This window comes from Argiope bruennichi, chromosome 3 (genome assembly GCF_947563725.1).
Source record: "Argiope bruennichi chromosome 3, qqArgBrue1.1, whole genome shotgun sequence".
In the NCBI taxonomy this organism is placed as follows: Eukaryota; Metazoa; Arthropoda; class Arachnida; order Araneae; family Araneidae; genus Argiope; species Argiope bruennichi.
Window position 1 is genome coordinate 126,046,523 of NC_079153.1, and position 19,516 is coordinate 126,066,038.

Consider the following 19,516-nt stretch of genomic DNA (forward strand, 5'->3'; position numbering starts at 1 on the left):
CAAGTCCGTGTAGAGATGCGAGAAAGAGTTCAGTCCACATTTTGTCAGGCAACAGAGAGACAGTTCAATCCACATTTTGTCAGGAAAGACAGTCCACATTTTGTCAGGCAACAGACAGAGAGTTCAGTCCACAATTTTGCAGGCAAGACAGTCCACATTTTGTCAGGCAACAGACAGAGATTTCAGTCCACATTTTGTCAGGCAACAGAGTTCAGTCCACATTTTGTCAGGCAAGACAGTCCACATTTTGGCAGGCAAGACAGTCCACATTTTGGCAGGCAAGACAGAGTTCAGTCCGCATTTTGTCAAGCAAGAGAGTTCAGTCCGCATTTTGTCAAGCAAGAGAGAGTTCAGTCCGCATTTTGTCAGGCAAGAGACAGAGAGCTCAGTCCACATTTTGTCAGGCAACAGACAGAGAGTTCAGTCCACAATTTTGCAGGCAAGACAGTCCACATTTTGTCAGGCAACAGACAGAGATTTCAGTCCACATTTTGTCAGGCAACAGAGTTCAGTCCACATTTTGTCAGGCAACAGAGTTCAGTCCACATTTTGTCAGGCAAGACAGTCCACATTTTGTCAAGCAAGACAGTCCACATTTTGGCAGGCAAGACAGTCCACATTTTGGCAGGCAAGACAGTCCACATTTTGGCAGGCAAGACAGTCCACATTTTGGCAGGCAAGACAGTCCACATTTTGGCAGGCAAGACAGTCCACATTTTGGCAGGCAAGACAGAGTTCAGTCCGCATTTTGTCAAGCAAGAGAGTTCAGTCCGCATTTTGTCAAGCAAGAGAGTTCAGTCCGCATTTTGTCAAGCAAGAGAGAGTTCAGTCCGCATTTTGTCAGGCAAGAGACAGAGAGTTCAGTCCGCATTTTGCCAGGCAACAGACAGAGTTCAGTCCAAATTTTGGCAGGCAAGACAGTCCACATTTTGTCAAGCAAGAGAGACAGTTCATTCCACATTTTATCAGGCAAAAGACAGAGAGAGTTCAGTCCACATTTTGGCAGGCAAGACAGTCCACATTTTGTCAGGCAACAGAGAGACAGTTCAGTCCACATTTTGTCAGGCCAGATAGTCCACATTTTGTCAGGCCAGACAGTCCACATTTTGTCAGGCCAGACAGTCCACATTTTGTCAGGCCAGACAGTCCACATTTTGTCAGGCCAGACAGTCCACATTTTGTCAGGCCAGACAGTCCACATTTTGTCAGGCCAGACAGTCCACATTTTGTCAGGCAAGACAGTCCACATTTTGTCAGGCAAGACAGTCCACATTGTCTGGCAAGACATTCAGGTCGCTTCACAATTGTCTGACAAGACATTCAAGTCGCTTCACAATTGTCTGACAAGACATTCAAGTCGCTTCACAATTGTCTGGCAAGACATTCAAGTCGCTTCACAATTGTCTGGCAAGACATTCAAGTCGCTTCACAATTGTCTGGTAGAAGTCAAGTCACCACAAGATAGTCTGGCAGGAGCTTAGCCAGTAGTTAAAGCAGCCTGGCAGCAGACAAATGAGCCAAAAATTAATGCAGCAGCACATTTTGGGCAGAATTCAAGGCAGCAGGAAGTACAAGTAAGAAGGTTGCATTTATTAACTTCAAAGTCTTCAAAGTTTACAGTATATTATGATAAACAGCCTTTGGTTAAATTCCATTAGCCATTAAAGCCATTTTATAAACATTCTAATGGAGAACTTCAATTGGCAAACGATTTACTCTAATTTAAAGAATATTCATATTACCATTTCTGATTAATTACAATTATTTTAAAACTTAATACCCGAAGAAAAAGGCTTTTGATAAATAATGAAATTTTATATTATATTATATATATATATATATATATATATATATATATATATATATATATATATATATAGGCAGGCATCAAATGAAATTATATACTATGGGATTCTACCGTTATTTTAAAAGAAGAATCTTTGAGAAAAGTATTTGTTTTTCTTTTGCAACAAATAGTTACAGGTGGAATATTTATGAAACTTCCTTTGCAGCCAAGAAATTGTGAGCTCAAATTCTATAATCTTATTTCGCAAAGGAAACTACTTAAACATATTTTTAAAGTTTTCTATTTACTCGGAGTTGTGGAAAATTAATTTTATTTTTACTTTTCTAAGATTTAATTTTTTAATGAGATTTAAAAATATTTTTTCAATAAATTTATTTTATTTTTTAATTCATAAATTGTAACTAAAGATCTAAAAAAAAAAAAAAAAAAAAAAAAGCAAAAATTGTAAAATTTCAGGATATCAAGAGTTTTTTTATTTTTACCGTGTATTTCATATTATATATATATATTATTCCTATTATTTATTATTATCAACACTGACCATAGCATATTTGGGACTTAAACATTTCACTGTTCAGTTATGTTTTCCATGAAACGGAATGGGTCTATTTTTCATAGAAACTCAAATCTATCATGAATTATTTATTCGTCATTGATGGAAATAGTCTGAACTGAATCAACTATAGAAAAAAAAATTCAAGTTTTTCAGTTATTTAAAATGAATTTGTTTGAAATGTTAATTTGGAGACTAGTGGATGAAGATCAAAATGTTCTCATATAAATGCATAAAAGATGACAAATTTCATTTCCGGTTTGTTAAATTGATTCATTGTTTATAACAGACTGTTCACTGAAATAAACAATCGAAACAAAGTATATTTCTAAGAAAATCTCCGCGTGAAGTGCAATATTTAAATATGAACTAAATGTTTTTAAATGTTATTAATAGCAATTAACTGACAAATCTAAGCAACGAAAATATATTCGAGAAAAATATCCGCTATATGCAAGGAATATGAAAACTAATGAATCCTCCGAATTTTACTGGAAAAAATGAATTGTGTAATAAGGAAGATCATATTGCTTCTCATCGCATGACAAATAATCTTTTGACATTTGGAATAGGTTATGATTACAAAAAAAATCAAATAAAAAAATTTTTTTTTTCAAAACAAATTGATTTCACTCTGCATTTTATTATTCGCTTTAACTTTAAATTGTATTGGCAAATTTTTCTTGCGTTTATTTTATGTAAAGGTTGTAATAAGAAAAGTACTTATGCTAAAATTTGTTCAGTACTCACTCCGAAATATTTCAGTACAAAGCCGTTATTTTGATTTTAAAAACTATAATTTAGAGGAAAAGCACTTTCATTATCTAAACATTAATATACCAATTTGCATTCACCTAGATCGTTGCACTTTTGTGATATGCACACACACACACATTCATGCAAGTTGAAAACGTAGAAATTCAAAATGCCGGGCCAAAAGTTTTTAATGATAATAAATAAATTTTCATTCTATGATTGATAAGTAAAAATCTATGTAAATGAAACTCGAATCTTTTGTATCTCAAAGTCCAAATGACTGATTTTTAATATGGTTTTCTCACAAATGCTGTTGGAATATAAGACAGGATATGGGACAATTAAGACTAGAACGTCTGTCGGTGTGTATTGGACACCGGAGCCTGTTTAGTTGGTTCTCCTTTCCGAATTGTAGCAAGGAATTTTAAAAATTTTCATGACTTTTAATTATTTTCCATGTAGAAAAGGTTTGTGGTTCTAGGTTAATTAGAAGAGATTTAACAACTAAATATACTTAGAGCGTCCACTGGGGTCGTTTTAATACCAAGGCAATTTATCATCATTATAAATAGCTGTTTTAGAATTATCGTTTGTTAAACGACAAACTTAACAAATTACTATCGCTCATTTATTTGACCTTGAATGCAGTGTTATTGGGTTCACAGCGGAAAAGAATCAATTATTCTGAAATTGTTGTGTCTTAAGTGTTGTGTTTCGTTACAAAGCATTTGCTTATCTGCTCATACAAAAAATCATTCGATTTTCGATTCTAAATTAAAAAGTGTAATGAAAATGCAGTTAAAGAAATGTGCGTCGCCTGCACGAAAATGGTATGCGGAAAATGTACAGAAAAATTTGAATATCACTGTATCCATTGCAAATGAGGTATGCACAAAACATGTGTCAAAACGATAAATGATTTTAAAAAAACTTGTGTTCTCACAAAAATTACGATTTTGCTTATTATACTAATATTTATGAATATTATTTTTTTTAATTTCATTTCACAATATTAGTTTGTTTTGTTACAGTTTTTATGATATACAGTCATAATATATGATAATTACGTAAAATAATTATTTAAATGTCTTAAAACTAAATCCCGCAATTATTTCGTTATTACAATTATTTTACATATTTTATATCGCGGTGTCGAAACGATACAGGTGGACGTTTAAAGGTAATCGAAATCCCGGATGTTCAAGTGTTAATGAATTAGTTTTTAGTTAATAAAAACAGATTTTAAAATTATCCGCTCTTTTGCGTATCCGTTAGAATGGGTTTCATTCGGCAAAATATGGGTGAAAGGTAAGTGGAAAGGAGATGTTTACATTAAACAATAAAGTAAATTCCGGAAATGTCTACATCCTTCCGCGTTTCGCCCCTTAGTGAGATAGAACCGTCGAAAAGGGGTCGTCTCAGAACACTGAAACGAATATTAAGCATATGTTGTCCCCCCCCACAGTATTGACCAAGATAACAATATGGAAGGCATCTACGACAAGTTTAGGATTTCTAATGAAAGTAACGACTTCTATTCCCTTTCTTCCACCGAGGAAAACAAAAATGGCATTTTTTCCCTCCTGAACTGTGCCGATGAAGATGGGTAGAGGTTCCAGATAAACAAACACTTCTTTATGGATAAATGGTCTTCATTCTATTGAATTGTTATAACCAACTATTATGCTCAACCCTAGAAATTGAAGAGCCCTTTGTAAATGTCCTGAACACATATGAGCGTTTTGTACTTCGTAGTCTATAGAAGAAAGTTGATGTCAGCATTTTTGACACTTTTTCTCGACTGACTGAAATCAGAATTTGACTACAATTTTAGAAAGGAGATCAACAACTAAATTCCATTGATTTAAATTGTTTTGTTTGAGTTATCGCATTGACATGCACACAAATGCGCAGTCAAGCAATTGGTTCATCTGTTGACGGATATGATTCAAAACTTGTTACAGATGCAAATATTTAGGCGTTATTCTAGATAGTAAATTAACTTGAAAACCCCACTGTATTTACACAGCTAAAAGATTTCAAGACCTAACTCGTAAATTTTATCCCTTAATTTCTCGAAACTCCAAAATGAGTAGACAAAATAAAATGCTTATTTACACAGCCTACTTGCGTCTAATATTAACCCTGTGTGGGGATATGCTGCCGAAAATACTGTAACCGTCTAACCATCGAAAAATTGGAACATGACATTTTGACGACTGATGTGTGACTGTATGTGACAAAGATAATTAGAAAATGCTTAGAGCCGCTGGGTTGAAATTTGGCTTTCGGTCGTTACAACCACATTTTTAGATTTATATCAAATATGAAGCAAAATCTGTTCAGAAGGTCTGTCTGCCCAGCTATCTGAATATAAGTAAGTGAAAACGGTCATTGCGAAACGAACTAGATGAATGAATTTCGGTACAGAGATTTTAGGCCAAATTGAATGAGCGGTTAACCACCTGTCGTTCTGTACCTCTAGAAACATTTAAACTCTGCGATTCTAAAACGCAATCACTTAAATATATCAAATTGGAAAGCAATTTGTAACTACAAGAGTCATTCTGTGTCAAAATTTTGTTTCAATCGGTTGAGAAAAACTGCTTTAAAACATAAATTCGATTTTCGAGTTGTATTAATCGCCAAAAAAAAAAAAAAAAAAAAAAAAAAAATAGCCAACAATATTATAGGTTCGTTCACACGATAGATTTAGTAAAAATAATAATAATTCACGCCCTAAGTATTATTCGCCAATGCTATGCAATTGTTATCGCTCTCTGGGATAACAGTTTTATTAGAGGGTATGCGAAGAAGTTTTGGAGGGGCCACTCCAGTGGGTATTTTACATTATCTAACCGATTCTGTGAATAAGTAACGAAGCAAGTTGGAATTCATTTATAATACAGTGATATTTCAAACATTTTTCGATGTGCTGCCGCTTTACAGGTCATTCCTTCATTGGTATTCACGAAGGCACTGCGAAAATGCGGTCAATTCAACAGGGTTTCCATTACCGGGACCTCAACCCCTCTATCCCCACCGGAAATGTTTGAAAATATTAAATATAACATTTCGTAAAACTTTTCCCTCTTATTGGAATTATAATCCTTCAAAATTTTAAAATCACAATTTGATTAGGAAAACCCTCTCATTCTAAAATGGATAAATTCTCGAGTGGAGAGGCCATTTGAAATATTTCTCAGTCCAATTCAGAGTAGGTCTTATATGAGCTTAAATGTTATATGAGCAAAAGGATGATGAACAAGACGTGGAACATTACTGCATTTTTATCTAGTTGCCTACTCCTCAACTCGCACTTAGTATTAGTATAGGAATACCAACGTTCTTCGGAATGAAATTTACATCAACACGAAAATGAAAACTAGTTTCAGAAATAAGATATTTAATTGTAAATCTTCTATTTATGCTACTATTTAATTGTTAAATCTTGTTTCGTGGCTACGAATGTAGTTATATGTCACGTGTTTGTTTCACTCGTTGCCAAAGTCTTGTTTCTTTCAAGTTTTGGACTTCCGAAAAACTCATTTTTGGCACTATAGGTGTCTGTTTGTCGGTCTGTAACAAAGATAATTCAAAACCGCTTCAAGGTATACGAATGAAATTTGGTATACGTAATAAAACACAATTTATATATTTAGCAAATTCATTGAAAGGAAGTCTGTACTGCTTGTACTAGGTTGCCAATCTCTGCTTTCAGAAACATGTAAACCTGGGGGTAGAAAAACGCAACGATTTAAATGTATCAAATTTGATATGTGATTTGGTGAGTACAAATGTTTCTGTATGTCAGTTTTTTTGTTTCAATCTTTTTTGAAGATCGCATCTAACGAATTCGATTTTCGAATACTATTTCCCATATGCCAGGGATTGAATACCAATTAAATAAAATAAAACTTGCCAAGGATCACACGATCGATTCAACTAAAGTGCTAAATTCAAGCCAAAGGTTCATATTTAGTAATTATTGTACGGCAATGCCATGAGAGGCGTTTTCTGAGATGACTTTATTATAAAGTAAGCGAGAAAGATTTGAAGCGACCAGTTTCTCTGGGTTTAGAAAATGTCACTCTCAATTAAGATATCAAACTTTGTGCCCAACAAAATTTTTTTTAAGATTTGGTTATTAATACTTGAAGTATAACGGCTATGTCTTCTACAAGAGATGGGGGGGGGGGGAGTCCTTCTGATTATGTACTGGATAAGATGTAAATATTCGTCATTGCATTTCGTGAACAGGAATCTGAATTTCAGGCTTTTGCATCGATAAAGATATGAAGATATTGCTCTTCTTAAAAATGTTGTTTTTAAAAAAGAGATTTTTATAACAATTCTTTAAAAAGTTCATCTTTCTTTTTGACCTGATCGAAAGTTCTCTGCTTAGAACTTAACATTTTAGTGATTGCGCATTCTTGGATGTATGTTGAAATGATTCCTTGAGCCTTAAAAATGATTGAATTTGTGTTATAGATCTTTGGGAAGCAATTCATGTTTTATAAGGGGAAGTTTGGATTTTATTTGTTTTACCGATGCATATTATAATTCTGGGGTGGTTTTTTTTAAATTAAAATTTAGATAATTATCCGTTTCAACTTTTAAAATGAACGTTTCATTCTCTCGAGTCGCACCCCCCCCCCTTTACTTTCTGACAAAATCCTATTAGTTCTAGCATAGTGTAAATGAGTCGTCTAAATGCATTCTAAGAAATAAATACACAAAAATTAAAAACATACTGCCCGTTGCAGGTAATAAATTCTGTATATTGATGGCACTGGATTTTCGATTTTCACCCGAAAGAATGTTATTTTATTATGTTATATACTAAGTATGCAGAGAGAAAATATTTTAATTGTTAAAAAAAATTGTATTCGAGATTTATCAATCTTCGTTTCACACTTCTCTGAATCAGTCAATACATTTTGGGAATTGTATCTCTCTGTCCGGTTATCTGAGTGCAAGTGAACTCGCTAACAACCAAATGTAAACAGCTAGGTGAATAAAATTTGGTACTCTAGTTTAGCAACTGAGGTGTCGATCCGCATCACATTGTGAACCAAATCCGATGAGGGATTGCGCGTCTGTACTTCTGCGTGGATGTGAAAGCGATGATTCAGAAATGCACTGACATAAAAAGGAAATTGGATATGCGATCGAGTTATTAAAATGGTTGCGTTCAAAGTTTCGTTTCCCACGGTCGAAAAAAGTTCAAAACGTGGTTTTGGGGTTTTTTTCACTATACAACAACTCGCAAAACATTTATGTACGGATTCGTGGGGGGAGGGGTGGGGATCATTCGTTATGTTCTTATTTTTTATTTTTATTTATTTTATTTATTTTTTTTCCTCCTTGAGAGGAAGGATTTCATCTTCATTAGAGAGTATGCTAGAAAATTTCGGGAAGACCTCTTCCACTGGATAAGGTCAAGTGGAATGCGTTTAGTACTTCTAGATGATTGAACTCATCTCCAGTTAAGGTTAAGGGATATTTTAACAGCTGTCCTATTTAGTTTTCTGTAGTCATAACAAAACCGGTGAGAAAAGTAGTTTTTTTTCCCCCTTCTAACCTCTATGAATTCAGCTGCTTTGAATGAGTCACTCTTTTAGCCTTGATTGCACTCTTATCCAGTTACATTTTATTCGACAAAATCCAACACCGAGACTTTCGAAAAAAAAAAAAAATGCTTTATTATACTGAATTATATTCACTTCAGATTCGTGGCTTTTGTTATTCCCGGTGCTGGATTTCAATAAATGTTTTTCATTTCTGTGCTTAGAATGCGTCGCGTTACTCAAGTGGATCTTATCTGCATAAAAATGGCACGAGTGAGACAGAAGATTTTCCTGGATTGCACCCTGATTCAATTCATACCATTAAAATATAAGCACTGGTAGTGTAAGACCTTTAAGCATGAGTAATATTTTTTTATCGTTATACAAGCAATGTTTATATTAGCGCTTTCGGGAACATTATGATCAAACTGTATTTTCTATTATACGTAGTATTGAGAAATTATTGTAATCCTTAAAAAATCTTCGGACTTGACATTTTTCAGTATTTCCATGTTTTACACCTACTTGAATTGGAAAATCACACTTTGGGCGCTATTTCTGTCCGTCTGTTTGCGGCAGAGAAAACTAAAAATATTTTGAGTTACACGTATGAACTTTAATATAGGGTCTTAACATCAAATTTTTAGCAAGATCCGGTCGGTCTGTCCGTATTTTCGAAGTTAATACAATAATTACAAAATGAAGAGAACTAGATGAATAAAATTCAGTACATACAGGTAACATTAATAGTGTCGACATGTGAGAAATGTTGAGTAAAATCCAAAACGGCTTTCCCGTCTGTTGGTCTGTACTTTTAGAAACATGTAAACACGGTGACTGAAGAATGCCCTGATTTAAATGTATCAAATTTAGTATGTGATTTTGTGACTACAGTTGTTGTTTTGTGTTTAACTTGTGTTTCAATCAGTATGGAAGAACGCCTCTAAAACTCAAATTCGATTTTTTTGGGGGGGAGTCATATTAACCAAATTCTAGGGATTAATCACCAAAAAAACTTGCCAACCATCCCATGATAGATCCAGTAAAAATGCAGAATTCACGCCAAAAGTTAATATTTTTAACTCTTGTACACAAGTGCCATGCAAGACGCTATTTTGCACGACAAATTTATGAGCGCACGCAAGAAAGTCCCGTTGGTTAGAATTGACATCGAAAATTATTTATGCAACAAAGTAAATTTCTTAATCACATCGATCTAATGATAGCTTTATAACTTTACTAGCCGCCTTTGGCGACCAGCCGGTTCGCCAAGTTTAATGTTCGTTTAAATTTTAATAATTAAATATTTTACGCAATTCCTACTTTAATAGATTCTTCATCAAAATATTTTAGAACTTCAAATTTTGATAGTCATATAATTCACACATAATATTATAAAGGCCTTCAGTCTTAACGTAATATGTATCTCTCATTTTCTGTTAGCGCCCGTAGAATTTATGCTTTAAATTAAAGTGGAAAGGATTAATCTGCAGTTAATATAATAATATTTTTTGCTGAAACAAAGCATTTTTTTATAATATGATTACTGAAAACAAAGTCACTAAGCGTTTAAACTTTATGGCCTCTAAAGAATACATTTCTTAATTTATGTAATATCTCAAGAATTTGTCAACAAAATTTTCTCAGATTCATCATGAGCAGATCGATTCATTAACAATGTTTAATTTTAAATGCATCAAACACTAAGAAAATAAAATGAATCATTTAAAATAATCGGTCAAAAATAGGTATAAATAAACTACTTAAAAAACGATGTACTTAAAATTATACGCATATATAAAAAATATATATCTAACATAAATACAATTTAATTACAAAAGCATACAACTAACCTAAAGATAATTGAAATCAAGTCCGCATCTGTTGATAATAGTTGTCAACAATCAGAACACAATGCGCATGTGTGAATTTACAACCCGTTATGGTAACGCAAATGCGTTAATTTTTCTACGCCAGTTGGGGTAACGTTATGCAGATTAGAAATTTTTAATTTGCTTTATTATGTGTTATTTTAGTTTAAAAGTACTTCAGAATGAATCTGAAAGATCGATTAATTAACAATGTTTAATTTTAAATGCATCAAATATTAAGAAAATAAACAGAATCGTTTGAAATAATCGGCCGAAAAATCTTAAGCCTAGCCTCATTAGCGTGGGGGGGGAACTGAAGCCTTACTCATTTGGAGGTGGGGAAAATGATTTTTTGGCGGGAAAGTTTGTTTTTAATTAATAATTAAATTCTACTTAAAAATTCAAAAAAGGGACCCCAGGTGACATTCCCGACCTCCAAGGTATACATGTACCAAATTTGGTAGCTGTAGGTCAAACGGTCTGATCTGTAGAGCGCCAACACGCACAGACACACATTGAGCTTTATATAAGTATATATCGATAACTGAAAAAGAGTTGATTTTAATAGATAATTCATAAATTATCTTTTGCAATTTCGAATCTTAAAATAAAGCGCTTATTTTAATGCATTGAATAACTACAATTACAATTATTGGTCCTAGTAAATGGTTGATTTCATTCTGCTTGGTCACAATTTAGCCACGTCCGAATTTAGAGCATTTTAATTGGTTTTGGTGTTCGTTATCATAAACATACTCGATTTCTTGTGCCTTTTTCAATTACGCTGAAACATTCATAACATTTTCATTTTAAAGGCCAAAGTTGTATCTTTCTCGAAATCATTTATTTGCACATAATTGAGGCTGTTTTATCTTTTTAGCACCTCGAATGTTCCATTTATTTCCTTTTTAGTAATTGCAAGTCGCAGGTTAATGAAGGTCGAATTTGTCAATTTCGATGCTTTTGATTTTGGGCAGCTCATTTATAAAAATGATCACTTGCATTAAGACGCTTCTTTTGTTTTAGATGGTCCGAGATTCAAAAGTGTTAGCATTTATTCCACTTATTCTTTCCTCGGAATAATTTTACAAGTGCAAAAGAGCCCTGCAAGGCAAATGAGTGTTTTGTTTAGTCAAATTTTTCCATAGCTCGAAAATTGGCCAGCGTTTTCAGGAGTCATTTTCTAATATTATTATTAATCTATTATACATTATTCCGTATTGATTCCTCATTAAGCATTATTATATTTTTAATTATATTTTTTTTAACATCTAGATCAAATACTATCGTCAAAAAAAATAAAATAAAAAAAGAACATTTCTAGAACTTTATTACTTAATATCGCATCTTCACAAAATTGCTATCACTGAAAATATTTTAAAGGAGCAGGTTTTCTTTAGTAATTAGTTACAAATTCTAGGTACCTCTTTAGTACTTTACTTAGATAAACTGATTAACTGAAGTAATTAATATAGGTAATTAATTAGTATCTCAAAATTTTCCTATTATGGAAATACAGTTTCTTCAACTACTCGATCAAACAGGCCACTTTTGGATTTTTTTTTCAGTATCAATATCAAATTTTGTTTCGAAATTTCCAGTAGTTCTTAAGACATACTTAATTTTCTTTGCTGAAAACTCAACCCAAAAAGGTTATACTTGCCGCGTATTATATATTAAGTAAATGACAACTTGAAACCAAAATACGACCTTTTTTATTTTTTACGGGAATTTTGGTAAATTAAAAGACTTAGATTTAATAAGTGATTTTTTCAAATTTCAAATATTTTTTATTTAAATATAGCCACATTTGGCTACCAGTTGGTTCGTCGTCATAATGATTATATTTAATTTTAATTAAACCGCTTTTTCATGATTTTATGCGCATGTCCCACTTTCAAAGAATGTTCTATTAATAGATTTACGTATGTTCTATTAATTGTGTAAATGAACCTGTCTAATAAATATCTGTCGTGTGAAGTCATAATGTTATTAAAAAATTGGAAATGTGCAGTTTTTCTATTGTCTAAATTTCACAGTATTGTAATTTTGTTTTTTATTTCGTCTTGTAAACTGCACATACATTAAACAGATACCTTCCTCTTCAGCTTTCAATAATGGAAAGAAAACTACGCGATTAAATATTTGATATAACGGTTTAACTCTTAAGCCTTATAATAGTTTGAACTCGAAATTAATGATGCAGCCTGTTGTTGGAAACTAGGCAATGTGAAAGAAACTGATGCAATTTAGGAAAAATTTGCACGCTTACTAGATGGGTATCATTAAAAGGCAATTTTTTTAAAATTTCAAAATGATGTACGACACATTTTTTTGTGTGCTGTAAACGTTTTGGAAGTTATCACAGAAAAACACCAGAATTCAATTTGATTTTTAATTGATTAAAATTCTAATAAAATTTCTTTTTAAAAAATCCTCCGAGATCACATTTCTACTCTCCAGGTTACGTATATCCCAAGTTTAGTAGCTCTAAATCGAACAGTCTCTCAGAATTCTCCAGGAATAATGGTTATAGTTGATGATTCCATGTCTGACATTACAACTGTGTTATTTTAATTGTCAGTTAAGTTCCGCTTCTCTTGGACATGAAACATTCTATTGAAGATCAGTCATGTGACATCGTGTCAGAAGTAAAAATGTAAATGTGCGGTTCATAAATCTTACACTATCTAAATTAACCAGATTAGTGCCTCACTAAGACGAACAACTTCTATGTTTAAGGGTTTTTTAATAACTGCGATTTCTTAGAAGTTAGGAGCCCTAATTTTGTTTGAAATTAAATTTATGAAATATTAACTTGGATGAAAAGGAATTTACCTTTGCTTAAATCAGCGTTTCCAGAGGAATTCATTCTGCCTTTTTAGTTAACACCTCAATGAAAAATTAATTGCAGTTTAAATTTTATGCCGAATGAAATGCGTCACTCCAACCATTATTTTAAATCCCCAATGGATGGAATATGCACTTCGTACACACATTTTAAAACAATGAAATTATCTGTATTAATTAAAAACAGAGAATTTTATTTTCAAGAGAAGCGATTGTTAATGGGATAGGATATTTATTAAGTGTAATAAGGTTATTTTACTATAAAAATATTAATTTTTTACGTAGTTCAACAATATTAGGATAATACTGTTGTGGATAATGTGGACAGTAAGTGGATTTCAATGCTGTAAGCAAATGCTGAATATTCAAGATTTAACTTATAATAATAATAATAAAAATTTTATTTACAAAAATGTTATGGAGGTAAAAGTTAGAGGAATAAAATTCCACTTATCTGGTTATAGAACGTCTGGTGGTTGGGTTGACAGGACGCCTAGCCCCGGCAGGGGCTTATCCCCGGTAAGTAGAGAATTCACAAAGCTTTACTATCAATACTTTGCCGTGGTAGTCTTCGACGAGATTTGGAGATGGCGAGTGTCAGGACTCATTGTGATTGTCTGATAGAATGTTGAGGGTGCGGGGGTAAGCTGCCGTTGGGCTTAGTGAGTTTTTACTGCTTGTGAGCTAGAATTGGCTATTGAGATACAGTATAATTTGAGTTTGAAATAATAAAAGGAAGGAAAACTAGAGGGGTGAGATAAGTTAAAGTTGTATATTACGGGGTCTTCTAGAGTCTGCATTTAGGGTCTTTAGGGCTTTTAGAGTCTTATATTTAGGGATTTTAACTATTGCTTCATTTTCATTCTTATCCATGTGGTGATTCATCTGAACGCCAACAGATGGCAAAATGAAAATCCAGAACTTTGAACTCTTGTTTATGTTCAGGGATTAGGCATTCGTAGGGGATGCTTGGAGGAAACGGGTGCTTCCTGTAAACGCGCTACAAAATGTGTAGTTTAAACCTGATGCAAAAAATCTATTCGCTGTAATAAATATCGAGACGTGGATGAGGTGAGTCATTCCTTTATTTATTACCATAATCCTTAATTAAATCAACATTTTTGGTCCGTCGTTAGCCGCAGAGCCCTATGGACAATGACTTCCAAATCGAAAATCATAAAAGCAATTCAAAATTTCAGTAATGTCTGTAAAGAAATTTTGATAATTGAGGAGAGAATTAAAAATGCAGTTGAAAACGCGGATAGTTCAGATGCATTATTCAATGTGCTAAAAACGAAAGTCAATACTTATGAACAAAAACTAGAAAATTCGTTTTCGAATTTAGATGTTAATGATAGTGAAGAGAAACTTGAAAAATATTTCGAATTTCAGGATGTGTTATTTGGGTGTGCCGTGCTTTTGGAAAACACTAAACCTAAAAATAAAACGGAAAGTCAAGCTGTTAGCTCAAATGCCAAAATTCAGGCGTCTAAAAAATTGCCTAAACTTGAATTGCCGCATTTTTATGGAGATATGGAAAATTGGATATCATTCAAAGAATTATTTCAAACAACGGTAATTAATAATTCAGAATTATCCAAAATAGACAAATTGCAATATTTATTCGCATCTACCAAAGGTAATGCCGCAAAATTAATTCGTGGATTCGCAATTCGGGAAGAAAATCTTAAAAATTGCTGGGAATTGTTATGCGAAAGATTTGAAAACAAAAGTCAGTTAGCTAATTGCCAAATTAATAAGTTATTTAATCTAAAAATACAAAACGCAAATTCATCTAAACTGCTATTCGAGATTCTAGATAATTGTAATGAATGTGTTAGAAATTTAAGTGTTTTGGGTTTAGAAGTAAATGAATTAACCGAGCTGATTATAATCAATCACTGCGTTTCAAAACTGGACGACGAGATAATTCACCGCTGGGATTTGACCTTGAACCCTGATGCGTTTCCAACGCTGAATTCTTTTAAAGCCTTTATCGAGAGGGAGGCGAGATCTCTAGACAGTCGTAGCTCAGCTAAAAATAAACAAATGCGGGGGAACCTAACCCCTGAAAAGAAATTCTTTCAAGAGGGTCGTAAATGTAGTCAGACTGAAAGGGGGAACTGGTTTAGCCGAAGGGTGGCAGACCGGACAAGAAAAGTGATAGTTCATAACGTAACTGAGGGGAAAAGCGACTCTTTCTTGTTTTTTGTGTCAGGGAAATTCAAATCACCCGCTTTATAAATGTCCTGTTTTTAATCGAATGAAAATCGAAGAACGATTGAAAACAATAGAAGGAATTTGTTGTAGGAATTGTCTTCGCAAAAACCATAAGACGGATAATTGCAAAATAAATATCGGATGTAAGGTTTGCAAAAATCGACATCACACTTTACTTCATAACTATAACGTAAATCTTCCAACTGAGACGGGCAGTAATCCGGAGGTCGTAGCTGTTTCTAATGGAGTTTCTAATAGTTCTGTTCTTCTCTCAACGGCCGTAATTAAAGTGAAAGATCACTCGGGAAAATTTGTTAATTGCAGAGCTTTAATTGACAATGCATCACAGCTCTCATTAATTTCAAAAAAATTAGCGCATCAATTAAATTTACCATTAAAAAATACAAACCATAAATTAACCGGTATTAATGGGATTAATGCAGAAACTTCATTGCATAGTTGTCAGGTAGAATTCACTCCTCACTTCTTATCTAAAACATTGAATCTTAATGCTCTCGTGGTAAATAAAGTGACTTCACCTCTCCCAAATTTCGATATTCAAATTCAACGCTGGCCGCATTTGGATAATCTTATACTCGCAGATCCAAATTTTTATATTTCGCAACAAATTGACATTTTGCTCGGTGCAGATATTTATGCACTCCTCCTGGAAGAACTTCCCATTTTTGGACCTTCAGGAACTCCAGCTGCAATTTCAACTAAATTGGGATACATTTTAACTGGAAAAATCTATACTTCACAAAGGCCTGACTCGATTGTGCATTCAACTTTGTGTGACCAGTCAATTGAAAAGATCCCTCCGAATGTAGACGATTTGTTGGCAAGAGTTGACACTGAAGAAGAAGCTAAAGCCACTATTACCAAAATTCAAAACCTAATGAAATCAGGGGGATTTAGTCTTCAAAAATGGTCTAGTAGCCATAAAATTATTTTGAAAGATTTGGATAAATCCTTGTTAACTACAGAATCTATACATTCGTTGTGCGATGAAGAAGTAAAACAGCGGGTGTTAGGTATTTTTTGGAATCTTTTAACCGATTCGATTCAAGTTAGAATTGCTGATGGAGAAATCGTAAATACAAAAAGGCAACTTCTATCAGTTATTGCTAAAACATTCGATCCGCTGGGACTGTGTTCGCCTTCTGTAATCATATTAAAAATTATGTTGCAAGAACTATGGAAATCGAAAGCCGCTTGGGATGATCCTGTTCCTCTTACCATTCTAGAAACCTGGACAAAATTTAAACAACAAAGCTATAATCTAAACTTGATTTCAGTTCCTCGCTTCTTGGGAGTCGACAATAATTCTGACATCCAATTACACGGTTTCTGCGATGCATCTACAAAAGCATTCGCTGCCGTTGTCTATTTGAAATCTAGACAGAATCAAGTATCTCTCGTAAGTGCTAAAACTCGTGTTGCTCCTATAAAACAGCTTACTATCCCAAGATTGGAACTTTGCGGTGCACTTCTACTTGCCAAGCTAATAACTGCCATCGAAAAAGCACTATCTTTTCCCATAAAAGTGCGATATTTATGGACAGATTCAACAATCGTATTAAGTTGGATAAATCGACCCCCAAGTAAAGGGAATATTTTCATTCAAAATCGAGTTAATAATATCTTAAATTTAACTTCAGTGTCTGATTGGTATCACATTCCTGGTAAACTCAATCCAGCAGATTGTGCTACTCGAGGACTTTTTCCAGAGCAGCTCAAAAATGCATCTTATTGGTGGAATGGTTCTGATTGGATCAAACAAGATTTTCATCCTCTTGTACCGTCCTTAAAAGTGCTAACTACCAACTTAGATGAGCCAGACTCCGTGCAGAAACCTACGTCCGTAAATGCGGACAGAAATCCTTTGAATGACTTGCTACTCAAATTTTCATCTTACACCAAACTTATAAGAGTATTTGCATGGGTTAAACGTTTTATTCAAAATTGTAAAGCTACCTGTTTAACCTCTAAATCAGTAGGGCTCCTTCAAGCAGAAGAAGTAGAGGCTTCACTTAAACTCATTCAGCAAACTGAATTTTACCAGGAAATTAAATGTTTCAAGATGAACAAACTCATACCGAAATCTAGTAAATTACTCCCTTTAAATATATTTTTGGATAAAGATGGGATTCTCAGAGTGGGAGGTCGGTTTTCTAAACATCCGATTCTTCCCTATGATCAAAAATTTCCAATAGTCATCCCCAAAAGACATCATATAACTCCCCTTATAATTCGACATTTTCACCAACTCAGTCTCCATGCTGGACCAGAATTGGTTTTATCACTCATTCGACAAAAATTCTGGATTCCTGATGGTCGTTCCACGGTGCGTCGAGAAATCAAACGCTGTATCGTTTGCTGTCGATTAAATTCTAAACCTTCGAACCCTAAGATGGGAGATTTGCCAAGTAGTCGAATAACAAAATCTCGTCCTTTTGAAAAAGTTGGGGTGGATTTCGCAGGACCGTTAGTCATAAAATGTCAGCATCTCAGAAAAGCTACCCAATTCAAGTCTTACCTTTGTTTATTCATATGCACAGCGACTAGAGCAGTTCATCTCGAACTCGTGTCCAGTATGTCTACGGAAGCATTCTTTGCCGCACTTCGTAGACTTATAGCACGACGAGGTCATCCCACTGATATCCTGTCAGACAATGGATCGAATTTCATAAGTTCAGATAATTATCTAAAGCAATTATTCAAGTTAGTACAAGACCAGTCTGCACAAAATTTCCTGACTGTGAGAAACATTAGTTGGAAATTCATTCCACCATATGCTCCCAATTTCGGTGGTGTTTGGGAGTCATCCATCAAACTCGCCAAGACATCTCTTTAAAACTTGTCAAGGACATTTGCTTAATTTTGAAGAACTGTCCACTCTCTTATGTCAGATAGAGGCCTGTATTAATTCAAGACCTCTAGTACCACTTTCCAATGATCCAGCTGATCTCAGGGCTCTCACCCCTGGGCATTTCCTAATCGGGGAACCTCTTCTTGAGCTTCCTGAAGGAACTAGTCTCACTAATCAAAATCTTAGTCTTTCTTGCAGATGGAAAAGTCTCTTACAGTTAAAACATCAATTTTGGAGTAGATGGACTAGAGACGTCCTTCAGCATTTGCAAGCCCGACGGAAGTGGCCTCAACATCGTCCTCCTTTGAGTGTCGGAGATCTCGTCCTTATTCAAGCTGACAACATGCCTCCATTATCCTAGCCACTAGCGCGTATCCTGGAGATCATCCCCGGAACAGATGGTATCCCTAGAGTTGCCCTGCTTCGTACTCCATCAGGACCTGCCAAAAGAGCCATTAACAGACTCATTGAACTACCGGTGCCGCCATGCCGCGCCCCGGAGGATGGTGATTCATCTGAACGCCAACAGATGGCGCAATGAAAATCCAGAACTTTGAACTCTTGTTTATGTTCAGGGATTAGGCATTCGTAGGGGATGCTTGGAGGAAACGGGTGCTTCCTGTAAACGCGCTACAAAATGTGTAGTTTAAACCTGTATGCAAAAAATCTATTCGCTGTAATAAATATCGAGACGTGGATGAGGCGAGTCATTCCTTTATTTATTACCATAATCCTTAATTAAATCAACACCATGTCTTTAAAGTTAGGGGCTAGTTTTTTAATGAATTTTTTAAGAGAGGGATAGTCCAGGCATAGGTACATATTTGTATTGGTCATGTAATATTTCATATTGCAGAAATTACTAATTAAGTTATTTTGCTGGCGTCCAAAAAGTCTAAGATTAGTCTTGGCAGCATATCCCTATTCGTGTTTTATCAAGAGTCGCTTAGCGAAGAAAAATACGGTAATTATTTTCTAAAATACAGTTTAAAATCTTGGGACTTTTTAGAGTTAAAG

General features: G+C 34.1%; 1 protein-coding gene across 1 annotated transcript; it reads left to right on the plus strand.

Annotated features, from left to right (window-relative positions):
- Nucleotides 1–4,392: 4,392 nt before the first annotated feature.
- Nucleotides 4,393–18,860, plus strand: LOC129962958 (uncharacterized). The gene is made up of 4 exons (XM_056076962.1): nt 4,393–4,424; nt 4,582–4,722; nt 16,087–18,388; nt 18,540–18,860. The coding sequence occupies exons 1-4, from the start codon at nt 4,393–4,395 to the stop codon at nt 18,858–18,860; spliced, it is 2,796 nt and encodes a 931-aa protein (XP_055932937.1).
- The last annotated feature ends 656 nt before the right edge of the window (nt 18,861–19,516 follow it).

Excerpts from the sequence above, each read along its gene's own strand:
- LOC129962958 (XM_056076962.1), top strand. The coding sequence starts at position 4,393 with ATGGGTTTCATTCGGCAAAATATGGGTGAAAG. Across the intron at positions 4,723-16,086 it reads AACTGTGCCGATGAAGATGG|TTGTCAGGTAGAATTCACTC; the intron begins GTAGAGGTTCCA and ends TTCATTGCATAG. Across the intron at positions 18,389-18,539 it reads CTGCACAAAATTTCCTGACT|ATAGAGGCCTGTATTAATTC; the intron begins GTGAGAAACATT and ends CTCTTATGTCAG.